General features: G+C 44.3%; 1 protein-coding gene across 6 annotated transcripts in view; it reads right to left on the bottom strand.

Moving 5' to 3' along the window:
- TLL1 (tolloid like 1) overlaps positions 1-25699 on the bottom strand; it is a 397022-nt gene that overhangs the window by 51813 nt on the left and 319510 nt on the right. For all 6 annotated transcript variants that reach the window (XM_075930164.1, XM_075930162.1, XM_075930163.1 and 3 more), the window contains 3 exons: positions 19068-19183; positions 1966-2068; positions 403-519 (listed from right to left, as the gene is read on the bottom strand). In XM_075930164.1, coding sequence (XP_075786279.1) covers positions 403-519; positions 1966-2068; positions 19068-19183 — 336 coding nt within the window. The remainder of the gene's footprint in view (positions 1-402; positions 520-1965; positions 2069-19067; positions 19184-25699) is intronic.

Here is a 25699-nt window from a genome sequence, read left to right as displayed (position 1 = left end):
TCAAAAAAGCCTCTTTCAAAAGAGGCTTGTAGTCTAGACGTAGCCTCAGATACGTGCGAAAGAACAGAACTCAAAATCTACTGAGGAAGTTGAAGGGAGTTTCCAATTACTATTTAATTAAAGATTTTTAAAAATGTGCAAGATATACTTATGACCATCATTACTTATGCTATTAGAAAGGATGACATCTGTAATGTGATCATATCAACAATTTCAAAATTATACAGCTATACAGTTGATGGTCTATACCAAAACAACCAAACTGTCTTTTCAAAAATTAGAAACCAATTTCAGATAAAATTAATTATTTTATCAATGCCCACTTTTGTCCCAGTATTAAAGAATTTCTTGTTAATCATTATCCATATAATTAAGTCATCTTTAAACTTTACAGTGACTTGCCTTCATAAACTCCTGCAAAACCTTTTCCTACCCAATTGCTGCTGCTACGGAACTCTATCCACATTCTGCTGTCAGTAGATGTGAGCACTTCTGGCAGTTTGTCACCACAGAACCTGCCTAAAAACAAGCAATGAATAAGCTTATGTCATGTTTCAGGCCCAAATCCTACAAGCACTTGCATGTGTGGATTCACTTTATGAATAGGCTTGGAAGGATTCAATTTTTATCAATAAATGCTGATTTCACCTTACACACAAATGAACAAAAATATTTTCACTGATGATAATAGATATTTACAGATAGGCAAAGTAAGAAAAAAATGTTCCTTGAAAACTTCTTAGAGGTTGATTTAACAATATTTACTTTGTACATTTTAATATGTGAGGCTCACAAATTTTAATAGAGGGAGGGGGCAGAAGGGTCTTCTCTTCCTATCCAGAATGAGTCAAAAGATATACTTTAAAGCTATGTCTGATTAAGAATTGAGCATCATGCTTCCTGGGCCTCATACTGGAATAATGTCAGCAAAAGTAAAGGAAAAATTCCAATTTCGTGAGGAGAAAAAATTGAAATGCTTCTCAATCTATACATTTTTAATTTAAAAATGACAGGTTTTTTAAGTGGATGGGATAAGAAGGCAGACTGTGGTCAAAAGATCATAATATACATAATTTATTGTGTAAATCTACAGTTTATCATGGGCATGAATACCATAATTTATATGCAGTAGCATGTAATGTATTTAATTCCACAGAACAGCTCTAGCATATACTGTATTAGTTAAAAAGGCCAAAACTATAAAATATCAGTTTTTTTCCAGTTTAACTACTCTGTTTTTGCTTGCCTACATCCTACTGAAATGCACCCTGAAGCAATAAGTACCAGCGCCTACCTTTTTATTTAGAAAAGGCATACTACACAGTACATGTCCCAGCATGCCACTACTTGATCATGGCAGAGAAGGGTTTCAAACCTTCCCAGCTGCACTATTTTTTAAAGAAAATTGTACTTTATGGGCTGCATTATAGACTTACAAGGAGATCTTGATGGTTGAATGTTGATTACTCAAACTGAAAGCTCTCCCTCTTGTAACCACACCAGAACAACTACAGAGACAAAGCTCATAAGTAGAGCTTTCCTAGTCACAGGTAGTCAGTTGCTAATTATGTACACTGGTAGTGCATGCAGCAATGACTACTTAGTCAAAAAGTTCTATCATCAAAACTATAGCAACCTAGTTATTTAAAAAAACAAAAATGCTGCATGAACAGTTACTTTAAGCACATGCGTACTTGTTTGTCATGCTTGGTTTCAAGCAACTACTTAATAACCTCTTGTTCCATTGAGACTAAACTTTGTTTCCTTATTGGTTGGTTGGCTTGTTTGTTTGTTTTGAGGAGGGGAGGTTTTTTAATTTATTTATATTTCCTGAGCATTTTATAGCTTTTAAAGGCTTGCAACATTATTGTGAATAGCAAGCAAAGAGTTTAATTTCTGTGTGTTAACTATACGTTTAACAATTTTGGTAATTACAGACAGCAGAGTGGGGAAATGGTTTCATACCAAGCAGAGGTGATTTTCTCCAGTAGCCATCTCTTACTTCAATATAGTCATACCAGCAGAGACTACTCTTGTACAGGTCCATTGTGGTAAAGTTTAAAACAATCTGCAATGCAGAGGAGAATAGCATGCCATATAATTAAATTGGCTGTAGCCATCACTAGAATATAGATAGCCCAACTACTATGCTATGAAGACAAAGTCATAGTGATCATCCTTAAAGTCTCACACCAGTTGCCTAGATGGCTAAATAGCTACTCCTTTGGAAATACTCAAGTTACGTATTATAGTAAGTATAACAGAATGCTACAGGTACTGATATAACTTTATGTAAACTGATTGGCTTAAAGTTGACCACTTTAACTTCACCGTTTCCATGATTTTTTTTTAAGAAATCCAGATAAGAACATGACATTACTGGACATCATTACCTCATCCCAAACCCTGTGTTCAGTGAATGGATTATGGCTTATTTATAACATCCCGGGCCAGGAACTAACCCCTCGGCAGCTCCCCCACTTATTGAATAATTGATGGAAAATTCATCACCTAGTCGATTAGTTGATTAAATTAAATTTAACATCCCTAATCCAGCTCACTCTATGTAAAGCTAAATTTATAGTAAAACCTCTCTTGCAGGGGTAGCATTGCTACAAAATAATGGCTGTAAACATGTAAGCATTAGTAGCGTTAAAACAAATATTACTGTATTCTATTATTAAGATCAAAGTTAATTCATTTTTTGTTTAACTTGGAAGTTATTTTTGTATCCTGAAATTAACATATTTTATAAAATGATAAAGGCAAGAGCATTATCATACAGCAATGATTCTTACAACAAGGTTAGATTTAAGAGATGGTCAGCATAACAAGAAGATAAGCATCACTTGTTGCAAGTTTAGTCTGTAAAATAGTTTTTAAAATTCATAGACTTTCATTAACTTTGGTTGTCCATCTTTGCCCTTATTCCTTTTTTTTAAAATCGAGGAAGCTGGATTCAAACCAATCCTAGAAATGGTTCTACAGTCCCTTCACATGGTTAAATCTTAATGATTTCATTGGGAGTTACACACATGTAATTAAGGATAAAATTGGCTCCCCCAGGAAATGGGGAAAGCAGCCCTCTTTAAATCTAAAGTCTTTTTTTAAACAATTTCTCACTTATATAATTACCATTAAAAAAAAAAAAGACTGAGCTGAAGCATACTTGCACTGCAACAGAAAGAGTCATTAAAGAGCATTGTTTCTTGTGTCATGTGACTAATACTGGGTACTCAAACTTTAAATATGCTGCTAGAGAGGAAACATTTGCTACTGTGCACTAATTTAAATTTCACACTGCTACAATACATTCCCATGGCAGCCATGTACCAGCTGTGCATGTCATTTAAAACTGTCAGAGAAGCTCTCTTCAGCTGTGATGAGGGGGAAAAAATAACATTTTAATCTAAACAATGGACCAAAATAGTCAAAAAGTTTTACATCGATTGCTTCAAGATGTACTATATGTCTCTTTTTTAAGGATCATACAATACAGTAGTTATCCAGAAATCACAATCTTTCCCAGACAACTTGATGTTGAAATAGAAGATATTTTTAAAAATTAGCTACTGCAGGCAAACTAATATACAGTTTAAATATAAGTGACACCAAGAAAAGGAATGAAGTTTCAAGTAAAGAAAAAATAGTTTCTTCCTCATTTTGGATATTCCAACCTCAATTCTAGGCACTATTGGAGAAAATATTAGACAGATTATCATTAATTAAAATTATTGGATATCTCTCCCTACTAAAATGAAACAATAGGATTAAACAAAATCAAGGCTAAGTATACTGGTAAGAGAAATATCCTTTAATGGCTAGATTGTCCCTTTAATTTAGACCTGTACTGGGTGGTTCAGAGGCACACTGCATCAGGGTAAGCATCAGAAAAACTTTCCCAGAGCTCCCTGGTGTGCTGCAGGGAACAGTAACTGCTATGCCCTCTTAATGAGTGCAACAATGCTTTGTGCAGCTGTCCCTCTCTGCTGGTGGAGGGGGAGGGAACAGAATACGGGTCTGCTTGCTCCCCATCCACTTCTGGATACTATAAGGTCTGTAGAAAGCATCTTGAAAACAGACCTACATGCCTTTTAGTGTTGGAATTGCAACAAAGCTGACTAGCCCTTACTTCGTCTTTGTGTCTCTTCCCCTTTACTGTATGGGACAAAAGCAAGAATTTAGCATTAACTTATTAAATCTGCAAGTATAGGATTAATGTTTTCAATATATATTTGATACATTGGAAAAAATAAAAACAATTAGATCATATTTCATCATCTCACACATTTACAGTTGTAGGAATCCTGGGTCATACAGTAGAACCTCAGAGTTATGAATATCACCAGAATAGGAGTTGTTCAAAACTTTCACAAGTTTACAACAGAAAACTAACTTAATACAACTTTGAAACTTTACTATGAACAAGAATGCTACTTTCCCTATATTTTTAGTAACTTACAGGGGAAGGGGTTGTTTTTTGTTACTGCCTGATTGCATACTTCTAGTTCCAAATGAGTTGTGTTGTCGACTGATCAGTTCATAACTGTGGAATTTATAGTAGTATCTCAGTTACAGTTATTTCAGAAACAATAAGTAATAGTTGATCTATTTTGTCATACTTCAGCTATTTTTTTACATATTGAATCTCCTTCCCATGAAATTCAAAAATAAAGTAAATATAGATCATAGAATACTAGGACTGGAAGGGACCTCGAGAGATCATCGAGTCCAGTCCCCTGACCTCATGGCAGGACCAAATACTGTCTAGATCATCCCTGATAGACATTTATCTAACCTACTCTTAAATATCTCCAGAGATGGAGATTCCACAACCTCCCTGGGCAATTTATTCCAGTGTTTGACTACCCTGACAGTTAGGAACTTTTTCCTAATGTCCAACTTAAACCTCCCTTGCTGCAGTTTAAGGCCATTGCTTCTTGTTCTATCCCCAGAGGCCAAGACGAACAAGTTTTCTCCCTCCTCCTTATGATACCCTTTTAGATACCTGAAAACTGCTATCTTGACCCCCCCTCAATCTTCTCTTTTCTAAACTAAACAAACCCAATTCCTTCAGTCTTCCCTCATAGGTCATGTTCTCTAGACCTTTAATCATTCTCATTGCTCTTCTCTGGACCCTCTCCAACTTCTCCACATTTTTCTTGAAATGCGGTGCCCAGAATGTCTGGTATTTTCTGTTTTTCTCTAATGGAAGGCCAGTGGGGACATTCTTCCCCTGCTGTGTATGGCAGGAAGTGTGGGGATTTAAAGGTGCAGTGAACCTTTTTTTTTTTTTTTTTTTGATTAACCAAATTTTTTCCCTGCCATGTTTGGGATTTTTTGTGAATGTATTTCAAAGAAACAATGAAGAATTGTAACATTTTACTCACTCAGTGAATGAGATGTTATGGGAAACCCACCATGTCAGAGTTATAGCTTCTTAGAATATATGGTATTCCTTTCATACTACTGTGTAAGGTTTTATGGCTTTCTGCTAGGGTACATCTACACTGCACATTTCAAAATAGTGCGTCTATAGAGCAAATGCCAATTGAAATAGCGATTAGCTATTTTGAAATAGAGCATCCACACTCACTGGACGTATTTAAGGCCAAATGGAAGCACTTCAGGCAGGACATCAGGACAGCATTCACTTATTGGAGCTGCTGTCTGAGGCTCAAGCTTAAAGGGTCCCCCTGTACAGTCATGTTTCACACTCCTGTCCTTTGCCTACCTCCTTAAGAGACAGCAAAGCCTTTTCACTGCCTGCTCTGGTTGCCCTTGTGGACACCACAGCACTCCAGCCATGGAGCCAACCTGCCTGCAAGCAGATGACTGCTCAGACCCCATGCTGCACCTCCTGCTGCAGTTTCTGCAGGCTGCCCTTTTGGTTCGGTAGGAATAGGACCCCCAGCTCATGGTGGGGCACATCCTCTCCTCTCTCTACATGCTGCTCATGAAGCATTGCCCCTCCTGCCCTTCCCTGCACACCGTGCACTGCTGCTTCTGGCAACTGGACACCAGTTCCGACTGGTGGAACCAGATTGTCATGGAGCGGTGGGACAACCAGCAGTGTCTCCAGAGTTTCCGCATGTGGAAGGATACCTTCCTGGAACTGTGTGAGTGGTTTGCCCCTGCCCTCATGCTATGGGACTCCCTCACGAGAACTGTCAACCCCCTGCAAAAGCTGGTCGCTATTGCTCTGTGGAAGCTCGCCAACCCTGACAGCTACCGCTCTATTGGGAACCAGTTTGGCATGGGGAGATCCTAGGTGCCATGAACTCCATCATTGGCAGAGATGGAGTTCACCTTTCCAGGAGTGGGGAGGCCTTGTCTGGACACAGACTGGCTAACTTTGTGAGGAGGGCTTTAAACTAGGTTCGACGGGGACAGGTGAGCAAAGACCACAGGTAAGTGCTGAATGTGCGGGACTGGGAGATGGGTTGGAAATGGGGGGGACTACGGCCTATAATGGCAAGGAGAAAGGAGGGTCAGGGCACAACAAGGAGGCAAGATCAAATCAGTATCTTAGATGCCTAGATACAAATGCGAGAAGTATGGGTAATAAGCAGGAAGAACTGGAATTGCTAACAAATAAATACAACTATGATATCGTTGGTATTACAGAAACCTAGTGGGATGAGACGTGTGATTGGAATGTTGGTATGGAAGGGTACGGCTTGCTCAGGAAGGACAGACAGGGAAAAAAGGGAGGAGGGGTTGCCTTGTATATTAAAAATGTACACACTTGGACTGAAGTGGAGATGAACATAGGAGATAGCTGTGTAGAAAGTCTCTGGGTTAAGCTAAAAGGGGTAAAAAATGAGGGTGATGTCATGCTAGGAGTCTACTACAGGCCACTTAGCCAGGTGGAAGAGGCGTTTTTTAAACAATTAACAAAACTATCCAAAGCCCAAGATTTGGTGGTGATGGGGGACTTCAGCTATCCAGACATATGTTGGGAAACTAATACAGCGGGGCACAGGCTATCCAATAAGTTTCTGGACTGCATTGGAGACAACTTTCTGTTTCAGAAGGTTGAAAAAGCTACCAGAGGAGAAGCTGTTCTGGATTTGATTTTAACAAATAGGGAGGAACTAGTTGAGAACTTGAAAGTGGAAGACAGTATGGGGGACAGTGATCATGAAATAATAGAGTTCATGATCTTAAGGAAAGGTAGAATAGAGACCAGCACAATTGAGGTAATGGATTTCAGGAAGGCAGATTTTGATAAGCTCAGAGAACTTGTAGGTAAGGTCCCATGGGAAGCAAGACTGAAGGGAAAAACAACTGAGGAGAGTTGGAAGTATTTCAAAGGGACGTTGTTAAGGGCCCAAAAGCAAACAATTCCGCTGTGTAGGAAAGATAGAAAATATGGCAAAAGACCAGCTTGGCTTAACAAGGAGATCTTGCATGATCTCAAAATAAAAAAGGAGTCATATAAAAAATGGAAACTAGGACAAATAACAAAGGATGAATATAGGCAAGCAACACGGGAATGCAGGGGTAAGATTAGAAAGGCAAAGGCTCAAAATGAGATCAAACTAGCTACAGGCATAAAGGGAAACAAGAAGACCTTTTATAAATACATTAAAAGCAAGAGGAAGACCAAGGACAGGGTAGGCCCACTGCTTAGTGAGGAGGGAGAAGCAGTAACAGGAAATTTGGAAATGGCGGAGATTCTCAATGACTTCTTTGTTTCGGTCTTCACCAAGAAGTCTGGAGGTGTGCCTAATGTAGTGAATACAAGCAGAGAGAGGGTAAGTTTAGAAGATAGGATACACAAAGAACAAGTTAAAAATCACTTAGGAAACTAGATGTCAGCAAGTCACCAGGTCCTGATGAAATGCATCCCAGGATACTCAAGGAGCTGATAGAGGAGGTATCTGAACCTTTAGCTATGACCTTTGAAAAATCATGGAAGACAGCGGAGATTCCAGAAGACTGGAAAAGGGTAAATATTGTGCCCATCTATAAAAAGGGGAATAAGAACAACCCAGGAAACTACAGACCGGTCAGTTTAACGTCTGTCCCAGGGAAGATAATGGAGCAGGTAATTAAGGAAATCATATGCAAACACTTGGAAGGTAATAAAGTGATAGGGAATAGCCAGCATGGGTTTGTGAAGAACAAGTCATGCCAAACTAATCTGATAGCTTTCTTTGATAGGATAACGAGCCTTGTGGATAAGGGAGAAGTGGTGGATGTCATATACCTAGACTTTAGTAAGGCATTTGATACGGTCTCGCATGATATTCTTATTGATAAACTAGGCAAATATAACTTAGATAGGGCCACGATAAGGTGGGTGCATAATTGGCTGGATAACCGTAGTCAGAGAGTTTTTGTTAACGGTGCTAAATCCTGCTGGAAAGGGATAACAAGTGGAGTTCCTCAAGGGTCTGTTTTGGGACCCGTACTGTTCAATATCTTCATCAATGATGTAGATATTGGGATAGAGAGTACGCTTATTAAGTTTGCAGATGATACCAAACTGGGTGGAGTTGCAACTTCTTTGGAGGATAGGGATATAATTCAAAATGACCTTAGCAAGTTAGAGAAATGGTCAGAGGTAAACAGGATGAAGTTTAATAAAGAGAAATACAAAGTGCTCCACTTAGGAAGGAACAATCAGTTCCATACATACAAGATGGGAAGCAACTGTCTAGGAAGGAGCATGGCGGAAAGAGATCTAGGGGTCATAGTGGACCACAAGTTGAATATGAGTCAACAGTGTGATGCTGTTGCAAAAAAAGTAAATATGATTCTAGATTGTATCAACAGGTGTGTTGTAAGCAAAACTCGTGAAGTCATTCTGCCGCTCTACTCTGCACTAGTTAGGCCTCAGCTGGAGTACTGTGTCCAGTTCTGGGCGCCACATTTCAAGAAAGATGTGGAGAAATTGGAAAGGGTACAGAGAAGAGCGACAAGAATGATTAAAGGTCTAGAGAACATGACCTATGAAGCCAGGCTTCATGAACTGGGCTTGTTTAGTTTGGAAAAAAAGAAGATTAAGGGGGGACATGATAGCGGTTTTCAAATATCTAAAAGAGTGTCACAAGGAAGGAGAAAATTTGTTCCTCTTGGTTTCTGAGGACAGGACAAGGAGTAATGGACTTAAAGTGCAGCAAGGGAGGTTTAGATTGAATATTAGGAAAAAATTCCTAACTGTCAGAGTGGTCAAATATTGGAATAAATTGCCAAGGGAGGTGGTGGAATCTCCCTCTCTGGAGATATTTAAGAACAGGTTAGATAGACATCTGTCAGGGATGGTGTAGACGGAGCTTGGTCCTGCCTTGAGGGCGGGTGGCTGGACTCGATGACCTCTTGAGGTCCCTTCCAGTCCTTTAATTCTATGATTCTATGATTGCCCACTTTGCTGGGGGGGGGGGGCATTGACACCACCCACATCCCCATGTGGGTCCCCAACTACGGGCATATGACTACATTAACTGCAAGGGCCACTTTACTATGGTCTTGCAGGCCCCCATGAAACACTGAGGCCTGAAAATCAATATCAGGTGGTCAGGGAAGACACATGATACTCACATCTTTGGCAACTCCAGCCTCTATGAGAATCTGCACTCTGGCACTTTTTTCCCCAACCACACCATCAGAGTCAGTTATGTGGACATGCCAATGTGCACATGGGATGCTGCCTATCCTCTGCTCCCCTGAATGAAGCCTTATATGGGATACCTGGACCAAAGCAAAGAATGCTTCAATGCCAGGTTCAGCAGGGCCCACATTGGGGTGGAGGGCACCTTCAAGTGTCTGAAAGGGAGGTTCCATTGTCTCCTGACCTGCCTTAACCTTGGTGAGTGGAATGTCCTCCAATTGAGGCAACCCGTTGTGTTCTGCATAATATAGGCAAAAATACGGAGAAGATATTCCTTCTAGAGTGGAGAGCAGAGGCTGTGCAGCTCAGAAAGGCCTTTGAACAGCTGCACATGGCTGCTATCTGGCAGGCCCATCAGGGGGCTATGCGCATCTGAGAGGTCCTAAGGGAGAGTTCACACAAGGACCCTAGAGAGACTCTCCCCAGGGCCTCCCCACAAGCGGCCTGTGCATTGCCTCTCTGTGCCTTTCCTCCCCCATCCTTCTCTTCCTCTGTCCTCAGTTCCCCCTCTCAGGGCCGGACAGAGGCATGGGCGAGCCGGGCAGCTGCCCAGGGCACCATCCAATGGGGGGCGCCTGTGGCAGCTGTACGGGGCACGTGGCATCCCTTATAGCTGCCATCAGGAGCCGCGTACCCAGCTCCTGCAGCGCCGGCCCTGTGGTGCCGGCCAACTGCGCCCTTCCCCCCATGGCTGCAGGGCCCTGCACGGCCAAGCGCGCGCACCAGCAGTGCTGGCCGGGTCACGCTGGGCAGCGCATGCACCATGCTCCCTGGGGGCAGGCCCCAGACTGCGCACCAGCGGCCGTGGCCGTTGCACACATGCACCATGCGCCCCGGGGGGTGGGCCTGTGCACCCTGTGGGGTGGGTCTATGTCCCACGGGTGGGCCTGCACGTGCACCCTGCGCCTGGGGGCGTTGCTGCGCGTCCGGGGCGGCACCACGCATCCGGGGGCAGTGCCACACGCCTGGGAGCAGGGCACCGAAAGGGCTTGGGCCAGCTCTGCCCCCTCTCCCCTTCTCCTTTTGATATAATAAAACAGACCTTTGCTTTCTGAAACAATAAAGTCTACTTTTTGATTAATTGGGGTAGATATAACTGGGAAAAGAATCTGGGAAAGGGGAGAAGAGGGAAGGAAGGGGGAAGAGAGGCAGGAGAGGTTCAGGGATCAGGCTGGGAGTGGCACCTGCCTTTGGTGGTCCCACTGCCACGTGTGTAGGGCCCTTGGTGGCCATGGGGGGTAGAGGGAGGGAAGCTGGAGGGGCAGGAGCTGGGGAAGGAGCTAGGGCAGGTGCAGCCAACAGACAGTCAATGGCAAGCCGTGCACATGGTCCAGGCCTGCTGCAAGAGCTCCCGCCAGGTGGTGCAGCGCAGCTCCATGTCCATGTCAAGAGACCGCTGGAGGTCTCACAGGGCAGTGATGTGCTTCCATTCCAGCTCCTCACGGGCTTGTCTGTGGCAGTGGCTCCCACAGGGTTGGGAAGATGGTGTAGGAGGTGTCCTGGGTGCCTCACTCGCAGCTGGTCCAGCTGTGAAGAACAAAGAGAAGGGCAGTCATCCCAGGAGACAGGGTGCCTGAAGCCTCTCCCGCATCTCTGAGCCAACATCGAAAGGTCTCGGGTCCCATGAAGGTGATATGCTTGGAGCAAGGCCAGCAGTGACCTAGTCAGCAGGCCCCTTCCTGCAGGGTCACAGATGTCCCCGGGGGGAGCCACGCTACCCCCACATCCTATAGACAAGTAGGCAAGGGAAAGTTCCTGCCAGCCCAGGAGCCTGCAGGTGGAGGGGGATGATTGGGCGGCTCAGCTTCCCTCTGTGCCACGCACATACAGGGTCCAGTACTGGCGGTGTCCTGGAGGGAGAGAACTTCTATCCCTGCCCACTGGAGGAGGGGTGGGGTTGTTGGGGGGAGGTGTGTGTGAATGCAGATGCCACTTCCTGGGAAGGGTGCTCCTGGGGTCCCTCTACTTCCTCCCCCACCCAGCAGGCTCTCCTAGCAGGGGCTTGATGTCCTCCACTCACTGTGCCCACCCAGGAGCAGATGCTACCCCAAGAGTGTGGCCCTGACATACGTGTGTATGTGTGTGTCCAGGACCCCAGTCTCCTTTGTTGTTGCTTGTGGTGGGAGGGTGTCCCATCATGTGGTTCAGGACTAAGGTAACCCTGTGCAGGAACCTTGTGAGCAGGAGCACAAGGGTCCTCTCTGCCAGCCTCCTGGGGCTGAGTGCTCCAGACCAGCACCTCATGTGCACCAACTAGCACAGGCCAAGAAGGCCGAGCGAGGAGCATGCAGACTCTCACCACCCGCCCCCTCCCCCTGGATGTGTCTAGGGACAGTCACAGAGCTCACCTGATGGGCCTTCCCCGGTTTTGTCTGATTCCTGGGCAACATCCTGGAAAGATGATAAGGGCTTCAGGACAGGTTGAGATCCTGGCCGGCGGGCATCATGGATTCCAAGGTCTTCTCCTCCTCCTCAGCCCCAGGTTTGCCCTCCAGGAGGGTGACAATGGGCATCTTCCACCTAGAGTCCACAACGGGAGTGGAGGGAAGGGACTGACACCCTGCCCAGAATGTGGTGGAGCTGGTCGTAGTACTGGCAGCTCTGGAATGCCACCCTGGAGCAGGAGCTGAGCTCCCTGGCCTTAGTATAGGCCTGCCTCAGCTCCTTCACTTTTGTCTGCACCTGCTGGGTGCAGATGTGTCTCCTCTGCCCCAGGCTGCTGGCCATCTGGCCATAAATGTCTGAATTCCTCTGTCTAGTGCAGAGATCCTGGAGTTTGTCTCCTCACCCAGATCTCAATGAGATCCAGGATCTCTGCAGCAGACCAGGAAGGCGCCTGCCTCTTCTGCCACCAGGCAGGGGCTTGGAAGCTGCCTACAGCTGTACTGGCAGCTGTGGGGGGCTCAGGCATAGTGCTGTGATCTGGCATGGCAGCAGAGTGTACAGGGATGGCTGCTGCTGTATGGCATGGTGCAAGCTGGGCCTGCTGTGTGCCATACACTGTTTCCCCCCTGGCTACACCTTTAAAGGCTGCAGGGGAAGGGGAATTAGAGAGTTCTGATGAGTGTAGCCAGAGGCCAGCTGGACACTTGTGGGAAGCCCTGGAGGTCACTTATTTCAAAATAACCACAATTGTGCTGTCTACACACACCCTATTCTGTAATAACTATTTTGGAATAGGCGTTAGCCCTCGTAAAATGAGGGTTACGGATTTCAGAGTAAAACATCCTTTATTTCAAACTTATTTCAAAATAACAAGCTTGCTGTGTAGATGCTCACTTAATTATTTAGAAGCAACACTGCTGTGTAGATGTGCTCTTAGTGAGCTGAAAATGGCACAACTCTTGGTTAGAAATAAACATGAATATATAGAAGGCTCAATTTTGCAACTCCACAGAAATCTGAAGAGCTGTAGACAAGGCAGAACAATAGTTCAAGGGGACAGAATGACTGAAAGTCTCCAGAGAAAGACAATCAATGAACATTTGTCAGCGCAATTAAGAAATTATTGGGTACGTAAGCAAACTTAGTCACGCCATTGCAGCCTCAAATAGAATAATATATCACACCTCTTACTGGCTGGGACAAGAAAGAACAAAGTTCATTGTGGAAACGGGGCTAACCAACCATTTCTGCAAGATTTTTTTTCTAATTGAATTTTCCTCCCACAATAATTTAGGATTATTTGTCCTATTTAAACATCTATATACAGGCTAAAGGAAAAAATAAAGAATAATATAATGTATTCAAAAGGCAAGATCCAGAAAACATTGGTACACTTTAATCTTCCTAAGACAACTAAATCCTCAGAGCCAGAAAACAGGGATTCACCTTTCAGATGACAGTGCTTGTTACAGATACCACTCTTACAACCTCTTATCACCAGTGACCTCATAGAGGGTCTATGCTAGCATACGTCAGCGTAGATTCTGGAGTGAATATAGGGGAAAATAAGACTCCACCAAAACACCCACTAAGCTATGTTGAAACAATATACTCTTCAGTCCAAAGAAACCAGAGTACAGGCAGTCCCCAGGTTACGTACAAGATAGGGACTGTAGGTTTGTTCTTAAGTTGAATCTGTATGTAAGTCGGAACTGGCGTCAGCCGCTGCTGAAACTGATCAGTTTCAACCGCGGCTGAATCTGGACGCCAATTCTGACTTACATACAGATTCAACTTAAGAAACCCAGGCGACTCCAAGTCAGCTGCTGCTGAAACTGATCAGTGGCTAATTCCAGGAAGCCTGGGGCAGAACAACTCTGCCTGGGGCTTCCTGTAGTCAGCCGCTGGTCAGTTTCAGCAGCGGCTGACTTGGGGACGCCTGGGGCAGAGCAGCTGGGGTGCTGCTGGATTGCTCCAGCAGCACGGCTCCTCGGCTCTACTGGACCAACCCAGCAGCACCCCAGCTGCTCTGCCCCAGGCGTCCTGATTCAGCCACTGCTGAAACTGACCAGCAGCGGCTGACTTGGGGACGTCTGGGGCAGAGCAGCTGGGGTGCTGCCGGGTTGGTCCGGAGCGGCGCTGCGGGACCAACCCGGCAGCCCCCAGCTACTCTACCCTAGGGGTAGGCAAGAAAAGCCTGGTCTGCTGGGGGGGGCGCACTAGCTGAACCCCCCCCCCCACAGCAGACCAGGGGGACAGGAGCAAAGCCTTGGAGCACGCCCGCAGCGGGACAGCCCAAGCGCACCCGGGCTGTCCCGCTGCGGGCATGCTCCAAGGCTTTGCTCTTGTCCCCCTGGTCTGCTGGGGGGGGTCAGCAAAGCCACTGGACCCCCCCAGTAGACCAGGGACACCAGAGCAAAGCCGCCGCCTGGGCGGCTTTGCTCATTTGCCCGGGAGCAAAGCCGCCCAGGCGGCGGCTTTGCTCGGGTGTCCCTGGTCTGCTGGGGGGGTCCAGTGGCTTTGCTGGACCCCCCCCAGCAGACCAGGGGGACAGGGGGACAGGAGCAAAGCCGCCCAGGCAGGGGGAGTCCCGCTGCCTGGGCGGGTTTGCTCCGGGGCAAACGAGCAAAGCCGCCCAGGCAGCGGGACTCCCTCCGCCTGGGTGGCTTTGCTCGGGTGTCCCTGGTCTGCTGGGGGGGTCCAGCAGCTTTGCTGGACCCCTGCAGCAGACCAGGGAGACCGGGAGAAGCTTTTCTCGCTCCGGAGGACACGTGTGGCGATCCGCCGCCCGTGAGCTCCGGGGCGAGAAAAGCCCCATTCGTAAGTGCGGATCCGACATAAGTCGGATCCGCGTAAGTCGGGGACTACCTGTACAAGAAGCCAGGATATTTAGAGTCCAAGATTTCTCATTCCATCATTAGATCACTTCTTATTTTAGGGGAAAATGAACATGCATGAAAAATCCTAAAACAAATGGCACTTTATTGTACATTTACTTTAGTGTTTAAAAGCAAACATATTTATGTCTCAATTGTTCCTTCATAAAGAATGCAATTTTTGATTTTTGATTAAAAATATGGACGTAAATATCTGTTTCTAAGGCATAGTGTTGCGTGTGCCAATTAATTCTTAGTCCCTGATTCTACCAACTCTTACTCACATTAATCTCCTTACTCTGAAAGCATTCCCAATTATTTCAAGTACAACTTAGTGTGAAATGAGGCAAAAATGACTCAATCTATTTTAATACATGGAACATTTACACATAGGCTGTGTCTAGACTGGCAAGTTTTTCCGCAAAAGCAGTTTTTTGCTATCGGGGCATTTTTGCGCAAAACAAATCTGAGCTGTCTACACTGGCCCTTTTGCGCAGCTGCTTTTGCGGAAAAACTTGCCAGCTGTCTACACTGGCCGCTTGAATTTCCACAAGAACACAGACGATCTCATGGAAGAAATCAGTGCTTCTTGCAGCAATACTATGCTGCTCCCGTTCAGGCAAAAGTCCTTTTGCGCAAAAGCTTTTGCACAAAAGGGCCAGTGTAGACAGCTCAGATTTGTTTTGCGCAAAAAAGCCCTGATCGCGAAAATGGGGATCGGGGCTTTTTGGCGCAAAAGCGCGTCTAGATTGGCACAGACGCTTTTCCACAAAAAGTGCTTTTGCAGAAAAGCGTCCATGCCAATCTAGACGCTCTTTTCCGCAAATGCTTTTAACGGAAAACTTTTCCATTAAAAGCATTTGCGGAAAATCATGCCAGTCTAGACATAGCCATAATGTATATATTTAGCTCTCAGTTGTTACACAAATCTATCAGAATTGTGTCAGAGCCTGAGTGGAATTGTGCCCAATAAGTACTATATATCTTATCAAAGTATATTTAGGGAATTAATCTCTAACTTTCTTTTTGTGTGTGTCTTCTTACAATGTAAAACCTTCAGGACTGGGGCTCTCCTCTTGCTTTGAGTTTGCAATATCTAGCATAATGGGGCTGCAATTACATTATAAATATATGATGTTAAACCTAATGTCCCGCTCCATTTATGTAAAGTTGCATATATGCTAAAGTCCTCAGAAAGAACCACTTTCTAAGTTAAACAAAAAAATAATTATAACAGAGATGTCAACATGTAGACAACTACACGATTAAATGACAAGCCGACGTTTATTGGTTAATCTTGCTGACTACATGCATTCCCCACCCCCTTGTGGAATGGCAGCCAGTGCCTTTGATTAGCTGTCTTAAAATCTGGCTATCCATGAACACTGGATCCTCCTGCCCCGTCCCCACCCTGCACTGCTGCCTCTGATAGAGAGGCAGCATTTTGGAGGGTGAGGAGGGCAGGTGGGAGCTGATACGTGCAGGGAGACAGCTTTCAAGCAGGCTCCCTACATGTGCCAGCTACAGAGGCAGTGGTGGGGGGAGGGGAAGGAGGACAGGCTGGTTAAAAGCTGGATCCTCCCAGCACCGGCTCCCTGTTGACACTTTCCCCTCGCCCCCCTCCCTCCAGAGGCTCACGTGACACAGCCTCTGTCTGTGGCAAGCCTAGGTCTTCTATAGATAAAGGTTGGTCTGCGGCAGCAGCCCCTGTCCATGGGAAGTCTGAGCTCCCGTCAGACAGAGGCTGCTCTGCATCCCACAGAGTAGCCTCTATTCACGGCAAGCCTGGGCTCACTGCAGACAGGGGCTTGTCTGTGGCAGCAGCCCCGTCCATGCTGGGGAGGTCTAAGCTCCGTGTGGACAGGGGTTGCTGCCACAGAGCATCCTCTGTCTGTGGGGAGCTCAGATCTCCTGCAGACAGTGGTTGCTGCCACCCCTCACTGCTGCCTCTGTATCAGAGGCAGCAGTGTAGGGTGGCAGGTAGCTGGTCTGCATTGGGAGCTAGTTTTTAAACTGGCTCCCACTGTGGACTGGTTCCTACCTGTCACCCTGCGCTGCTGATACAGAGACAGCAGCGCAAGGTGGCAAGCGGCTCCCCAGGAGTAGGGTTAGGAGCGCACTGGATGCTGGCCCCACCTCCAGGGATTATAGAATAGTTGTGTGACTGCTAAGATTTCATGTGGTTAGACGACTATTAAACTATACCCTAAAACTTTATATATTTATTTATTATGTTACAGGAGAAAATAAAAGAATGTAGGGGCCTTAAATTTTTGCTGCAGTAGCATCAACTGTGATACAATGTAGGCAATGTGGATGTAAAATTATCCCTCCCATCGTATTTATTTTACTTCTCCTATTCAGCCATTTTTATTTGCCACTCCCTACCAATCTGCAGTGCCACCAACATCTTGAAAGCATTTGAGACTGCTTGTATTTCATTTTGTTTCACGTGCCTGCTAACATTAGGACTAACACATTCCAAAAGGTTTTGCTTTTATTCATAACAATAGTAATAGCTCTCACATCTCTGTGGGATCTATCCACGCATCAGAAAACAAACATGTTCATTAGATTGCTGAGACCCATACTAAGAAAGAAGTAAAAAAATGGTAATTTGAAGTTGAGAGAATGAATCTCTGTACTGAGTTGGAGAGCAGGGGATAGTCTGAATGCAATATCTGGTGGTTTAGGGTGGATTTGAGGGGGCAGAAGGTTAACTTTATTTTGAAGAGTGCTTCTTATAGCTCTCTTCATATTGCCCTCCTAATAGCCTCTTCATCTCTTCAAAATGTCCTGGTATAAGTTTTTCTACACATTTTGTCTGTGGAATAACTCTCCGTACCTCCCTTTATCCCACTGAATCTGTTTACTTTGAGGGAAGTCAATATCCTAATAGATAAATAAGAACAAAACATGGTGAAAGCTGAAAATACACTAGAAAAGATGGCTTGTGCCTTCAATATCACAGAAACGTTGTGAAAGGAAGCCTTATTTCTTTCACCCTTAGTATCACCTCAATAATTCTCTTGCTCCTTTTTCTTCCAAAATTTACATCTAGTATGAGAACTTGGTCTCTGCTTCTGCTTCATGAAAACTTTCACCAGCAAGCTTAAACTCCCTAAATCACAGTATACAAATTCTCCACTAGAACACTACCAGAGAACCCTTACAATGATACATTTGAAACTCATGTAGCTTCTTCTTCCTTTCCATTACAGGCAGTCCCCGAGTTACGCGGATCCGACTTATGTCGGATCCGCAGTTACGAACGGGGCTTTTCTCGCCCCGGAGGACGCGAGTGGCAGGACGCCCAGATGCACTGCGGAACCGCCGCCCGCGTCCTCCGGGGTGAGAAAAGATGCTCTGCGTTTCCCTGGTATGCTAGGGGGAGCTCCCCCTAGCAGACTAGGGAGACACGGAGCGAAGCTGCGAAGCTGCGAAGCACGCGGGCAGCGGGACAGCCCAGACCAGGGAGCCTCCCCCAGCAGACCAGGGAGACGGGGAGAAAAGCCTTGGAGGACGCCGGCAGCGGGATAGCCGTGGCGCATCTGGGCAACTCTGCCTCGGGCTTCCTGTAGTCAGCCACTGGTCAGTTTCAGCAGCCAGCAGCTGAATCGGGACGCCAGTTCCGACTTACATACAAATTCAACTTAAGAACAAACCTACAGTCCCTATCTTGTACATAACCCGGGGACTGCCTGTATATTCACTTTACAAACATAAGCCCACTGACTGAATTAAGAATGCTGGTATTAGGTAGGCAACACCATCAATCTGTTTCCCTATCCTGCCCAATCAGTGTGACTGAGCCCCACCCTAGAAGGGCCAACCATGCAGATGAGAAGGTATCTGAAGCTCCATGCCCATTAAACAGCCTCTGTTTCTAGACTGAGGCTGTCAATGGGGGAAGTTTTGGTGGGTTTTTGTTATATGAAGTGGACTACAGCAATGAACTCATTTTACTTGATCAACCATCAAATGGCAACAACTTTGAGCATTTACTAGTATGAGACGAAGTCAAATCAATACAGTTCAACATCTGTAATTTATTGGGTCAAGGGATTTAATCAGTTCCCAATATTATGCAAACTTTAGATAAAAAGAAAGCTAAATAAACAGGGAAGAGTATTATTTTTAAAAAGGAATGCTTTTGTTTATTTTATGGAAAAGATGTGGTTAAGTACCTTCTCCCCAGGAGTAACAGAGATTCGCCATATGCAGTGTGTGTAGGAAGGATAACCATTTGGAAATCCTGGAGAGGAGAAGTTCCCTGTAGATTCTTGCAGTGTTTCTCCACATGCTGAAAGAAACAAAACAAGGTATAAACAGGAAAATTCATGTATCTTATAAATATATATAAGGCACATAGGAAGACATGTCTCCTTTTCAATATTTATTTAGACTTGATTTTATTCAGTTCAGAGGCAGAATGAAAAGCAGTCTAGTGATGTTATGATTTAGTCAAAAGCAATGATTTAAGCCAGTCTGTTTTTACACACGTTTTCTTTCCATGAACCTTTTCATTTATGTGCTGTGCAGCTGCCATAAACAAAATTGCAAGAGATCTTAAAACATGCTATGGCTGACAATCACATGGCAAAATTATACACAACTTAATTTCTATATAACTTTCTGAACAGAAAAAATGTACATGCCATACCCACACTCATACTCAAATTATCTAAGAACTAAAACAAACCTCAGGGTTCAAGTGATTGATATACTAGAAATTAATCAGTGGTTTAATTTAATAATTTAACTTATCTAGCAATAAAGCTAAATATGAATTGATGACATTCATTCATATTAGAATAGGAAACCTAAATCCTAAATTCAACAAAATCCCTTACATAAAAGTAATTTGTGAAGGTATTAGAAACAAAAAAGAAACAAATGTAAAGATCCATAATACCAAAAGCTTTAATATTCTATATTACTGATGCCTTTATCTTACGTGTCAATCATGTACTAGCTGCAAGATCGCTGATTAATAATTCTTTTTTCCCACTGTGCTATATCACACAAGCTGCTGCCAATCTCTACCATTAAAACTGATTCAAGTAGGACTTCTATACCACAGTCAGTCATCTTTGTGACCTTCAATCAACAAGTTGTTTTACCTACTGATTTTGTAGGTGTGATCAGAAAGATGTGAATTTGAGAATATTACCCCCTGACTGACAGCGTAATCAGAGCTGTAATACTTTTAAATTACGGGGCTACAGCTGCCAGAAGGCAAACCACTGTATCATCAAAATCTCAATGAATTATAAATGATCTGGAAAAACCTTTAAATAAGAGAGTATAAAGGAGGAGACTGTATTTTGAAGACAGACAATGCATCTATGTTAGATGCCGCCTTGTTAAAACGTGCCCAAGATTTTAATCTGACCATTACACTGTAATAACTGATTTAAACTCCATTCAAAGTACTAAGCATGACACCTGAAGATTTGATACTGATTGTGATAAAGAAAAAAAAAGATTGTCATTTCACTGAAAATCTTCAAGGTCAAAGTCGTATGATACAGTGTCCTTTAGAGAAAAGCCTCTTACTGTTTTTACTTTAATTATAAGTTTTTCTCTCTTATTTACAACTATGGAAAATGATGGCCATGGAAAAACTAATTAAATGTCAAACTTCTGCACTAGAGAAAATGCTCTACCATGATGATCAGTTTATTTTAACTCTGCATGAGTGAAAGTTCAAATAAACTGCAGAGTACTATACAGTTCGTCCCTAATGCTGATTGATATGAAATCAAAGCTTTGCCTAAAAACTTTAAAAGAAGCCTCAGAACACAATAATATTGCTACAAATGGAATGAAACAGAATCCATGAGATCCATATGGAATTTGGGAAATCCACTGGAGCCAAAGGCACTGCATACTCTCTTTAAAAGCCTCTGTTTTTGCTTCCACATCACCTTCACCTCCCCACCAGTGTGGTTTTGATGGGATTACACTGCCAATGATTCTCCTATGAGTTGCTTCATCTCAAACCTCTCTTAAAGAGAGGAGGTGGTTTTTTATATGTCATGGAAAGGATGCATTTAAAAAGTGATGAAATCAAGCTGCCTTTTACATCAATCTACCTTGGTAAAATACAGCACCTATCACCATAGTAACTAGCCCCTTTTCAGGAGATTATCCTCGAGGCAAGAGGGAGGATAGCATATATAATGCATCTCCCACCCATTCTCCCTACAAGCATAGACCTCTCTAAATTCTCTCACTAACTGCCAACCTTAATCATCCTCCTCTTTCACAAGTACAAGGATTAGCATGGAAGAATCCAGGCCTTTTCTAAAAAATAATCTTCCATGGTAAATTACCAAACCACATATTATTTATCCACAAACAACAATGCATTTCCCAGAGGACTTTAACTGCTGTAGCATCCCCGCTTGATGTCTATGCATTTAAGATGTCTGTTATTAACCTACAATATAGTTAGCATCACTCCAATGATAACTATAACTTCATAACAAATGTATTATAAGTGAAAATATCTCTGCCATACATTTAGAACTAACACAATAACTTACACAAATAGTTCATTACCAATAGAGTCCACACACTGAGATTGAATTATTAACTATATTGCAATGTGCCAGGATTTGTTTGTTTACTTACACACAGCCTTAACTCTGACTCTCAAAACTATATATATGCATATATCCATACAGAAATAGTGTGGTTTGGTAATTTACCATGGAAGTTGGTTGTTTAGAACTCAGAACACATTTTCCCATAGAAACAATGTTATAAATGGTAGTTAGGTTCCCAGGCTAGACCACGAACACTGACCTAACTCAGAATGTAGCATCTAAAATATTGTATAATTGCAAGGAATATAGTAGAAATAGTTTTTTATTTAATTTTGAATGCTGGTGCTTGAGGAAAGGCAGGGATTAAAAGAGAAGGATGAGGCAGTAGGTGGATATTCTGAAGGGGACTTCTGAGCATCCCTTGGCCTCCACTTCCAGCCCCCATGAATTCTGCAATGGCTCCTATAACCAGCCCCTCCTCCAGTTATACACCCTCTCCTCCCCCTCAACAGGCTGCAGTCAGCCCCCACTCACCAGGAGGCAGTGAGTGGAATGAGCACCAGCCGCAGAACTCTGGAACATCAGGGGGCGGCCAAACAGCTGGTGGCTGGAGAGAAGCAGCAGTTTCCCCTTCAAAGCGTTGCTTCTCTCCACTCACTGGCTGCACACCCCCTGCCTCCAGAATGCTCCAGCCCACACATTTGCTGCTCACCACCACCTGTGCCTCTTGACTGCTCCCCTGAGGCTGCAGGTGAGCTTTTGTTTATATGTGCGGATATTTGTAAATTGGATGACTGTAACGCGGGGAGAACTTGTAGTTGATAATATTTACTATATAAGTTAAACAACCCTTGTCAGCTCACCTAAAAAAGATTGTTGATCAGCCTTTTCTATTTGTGAATTGAAGTCATATAGTCATGTGATTTTGTCATTTTGTTTTACTTTATTGTAACAGCTGAATCAGTTTAATGATCTATTTATTAATTTGCTATAGTAAAGTGGCCAAACTGAGCTGCAAGTAGTAAACATGTACTCTAAAGACAATATTAAATTGGATTAAACTGGAATAAGACGACATACTCCATATTGAAAATAAGAGCAGATACAGTTTACTCTGCCATACAAATCAGGCATAGCCCTTGAGTTCTTGGCCAGTTTCCAAAGCTGCCTTTGATTGGGCAATATTTGGGCACCCCTTGTTTAAAAGCACTTTTCAATGGTTCATTGGTTCTTGAAGCAGTTAATTAAAATTCCTACACAAGAGAATTGAGAGGTTTCTCTCCATAATTGGACTGCCAACAATTACATTATTTGTGATTAGGCGTATGAAATGGTTTACTATAAACTATTTCACTGACCATCGCAGTTCATAAGTAATGGGCTCCACTGTTAAAATGAAATGTGACTATATGATACAATTCAATGTATGGTGACTTATTTACATTTGCTAAGAACCAATTTTAGTATTTTTCATGCCAGAATAAACTAATTACTACTTCTATGTTATACACCTCTGTTTTTACAAAGAACTCTTTTACTCCCTTATTAAGGGATAACATAGCTGGTATTTCCTCTATTGCCTGGCTTCTCCACAGGTTAGGCACTTTTTCAAATTTATTAAGTTAGCCATGTAGTGGAAACAAAACTTCAGTCCTTTCAGTATGGAATTGAAATCTCTCTATTTTACAGCTCAAGAAATATGGACTCTTAGTACCCTTTATAGCAACTAAAAGAGTTCTGTGGTGGAGGGAGAGGGTTGCAAGGAGAGAACAATTACTTCTGCCTCTTCCTTATGAAGATCTGCATTTTTTACAGAGAGCAAACGGATAAAAGGATATGGAAATAGACATCTGTGTCACACCATACACACATACAAAGCAACTGCCTGAAATTTGTCAACATTCCATTAACTATATAGCATGGGTCAGCAAACCCTTGCACGTCTTCAAAATTTCTCTGACCTGATCTGCTCCCTCTGTGATTAAGGGCCAATTTGAAATTTGAAAATTACAAGGCCCCTCGTATTTACAAATAAATGAAACATAAAACCACAATAAAAGGTGCCTTTAAAATATCTGCAACAGATATAGTATTTATCTTTAAACTAAGGGTGTGTCTAGACTACAGAGTTTTGGCGACATAACATCGACAGAACTCAGCAGTTTTGTCGACGCTGGTAAACCTCATTTTACGAGGCATAACGCCTTCTGTCGACAGATTTCTGTCGACAGGAGATGTTATTGCATGTAGGGTTGTGTCTAGACTACAGGGTTTTGTTGACAAAGCAGCTTGCTTTGTTGACAGAACTGAATGTAGTCTAGACGCTCTTTGTCGACAGAAGCTTTGTCGACAGTATCTGTCGACAAAACTTCTGTCGACAAAACCCTGTAGTCTAGACGTACCCTAAAAGAACTATAATCAGCATTTGCTACACAGAAGTGTTTGAGATGCTGAAGTTATGGCCTTTTACAGTTATGAGGAAAATAGTTATGAGTGAAAGAGTCTCAGTAGCAATGTGTGCAAATGGTAACTATCCCCTGCTGATCTTTCTGCTCTGGTTCAGTGGTGTCTTACTTCTATAAAAATAACAAATGGTCTGGTAGCACTTTATAGACTAACAAAACATGTAGATAGTATCATACCAGACCATTTGTTCTTTTTTCTTCTGTAACAGACTAACTCGGCTGCCGCCTGAAGCTTCTATAAAAATGTTAGGAAGCATTTAAGCATTCCTGCACTGAGCCTGGACTAGAGAAAAATATTGATGCTGTAAATAGGTATTTCAGATTGCAAAGTCAGAGACTCAAAAATGGGAAAAACAGTCAGTCCCCGAGTCATGCGGATCCGACTTATGTCGGATCCGCAGTTACAAACGGGGCTTTTCTTGCCCCGGAGGACGGGAGCGGCGGGACGCCCAGATGCGCCGTGGTCCCGCCGCCCGCGTCCTCCGGGGCGAGAAAAGCTGCTCTGCGTCTCCCTAGTCTGCTGGGAGGTAGCCCCCGCCAGCAGACCAGGGACACACGGAGCAAAGCCGTGGAGCACACGGGCAGCGACACAGCCCAGACGTGCCACGGCTGTCCCGCAGCCGGCGTCCCCCGAGGCTTTGCTTCCCAGCAGACCAGGGAGATGGGGAGCAAAGCTGTGGAGGACCCGGGCGGCGGGACCGCAGCGCGTCTCGGTCCTGCCGCCCGCATCTCGCTGGTCTGCTGAGGGGGGGGGGGGGGGCGCAGCTAGTGCGCCCCCCCCCCCCCCCCCCCAGCAGACCAGGCTTTTCTCCGGACGCCTGTGGTAGAGCAGCTGGGGCGCTGCCGGTTGGTCCCACAGCGCCGCTCTGGGCGCTACTGCACCAACCCGGCAGCACCCCAGCTGCTCTGCCCCAGATGTCCCCAAGTCAGCTGCTGCTGGTCAGTTTCAGCAGCGGCTGAATCAGGACGCCTGGGGCAGAGCAGCTTGGGTGCTGCTGGGTTGGTCCAGTAGCGCCGAAGAGTGGCGCTACTGGACCAACCCAGCAGCACCCAAGCTGCTCTGCCCCAGGCGTCCCCAAGTCAGCCGCTACTGAAACTGACCAGCGGCTGACTACAGGAAGCCCGAGGCAGAATTGCTCTGCCCCGGGCTTCCTGGAATCAGCCGCTGATCAGTTTCAGCAGCAGCTGACTTGGGGACGCCTGGGGTTCTTAAGTTGAATCTGTATGTAAGTTGGAACTGGCGTCCAGATTCAGCCTGTTGAAACTGATCAGCGGCTGATTCCAGGAAGCCCGGGGCAGAGAAACTCTGGCTCGGGCTTCCTGTAGTCAGCCGCTGGTCAGTTTCAGCAGCGGCTGAATCTGGACGCCAGTTCCGACTTACATACAGATTCAACTTAAGAACAAACCTACAGTCCCTATCTTTTACGTAACCCGGGGTCTGCCTGTACCTAAATTAATTTGAGTGCATGCACATGCATTATGACACAGCCCTCAATTATGTGATCACATAATATTTTTTCCACAGGACCACTGCACTATTCAGTTCATAATATGGACCATGTTTACCAAATGGATAGCTATTCAATATTTCTTTTTATCCTTCTATCCTTTCATCATTCTCTGTGTAGTCGCAGGGTCTTATTTACTGCACACCATTTAAATCATGCACTGAATACTGAATTATTAGTTTCTTTGTGGGCTTTTCTATGGCATTCATCATCATGGTATATGAGTGGTTCAAACAGTAATGAATTTATCTTAACACCCCTCTCCTATGAGGTAAAGCGGTATTAAGTATCG

The sequence above is a fragment of the Pelodiscus sinensis genome, chromosome 5 (assembly GCF_049634645.1).
Source record: "Pelodiscus sinensis isolate JC-2024 chromosome 5, ASM4963464v1, whole genome shotgun sequence".
NCBI classification, from domain to species: domain Eukaryota; kingdom Metazoa; phylum Chordata; order Testudines; family Trionychidae; genus Pelodiscus; species Pelodiscus sinensis.
This window is presented reverse-complemented; position numbering and strand designations above follow the sequence as displayed.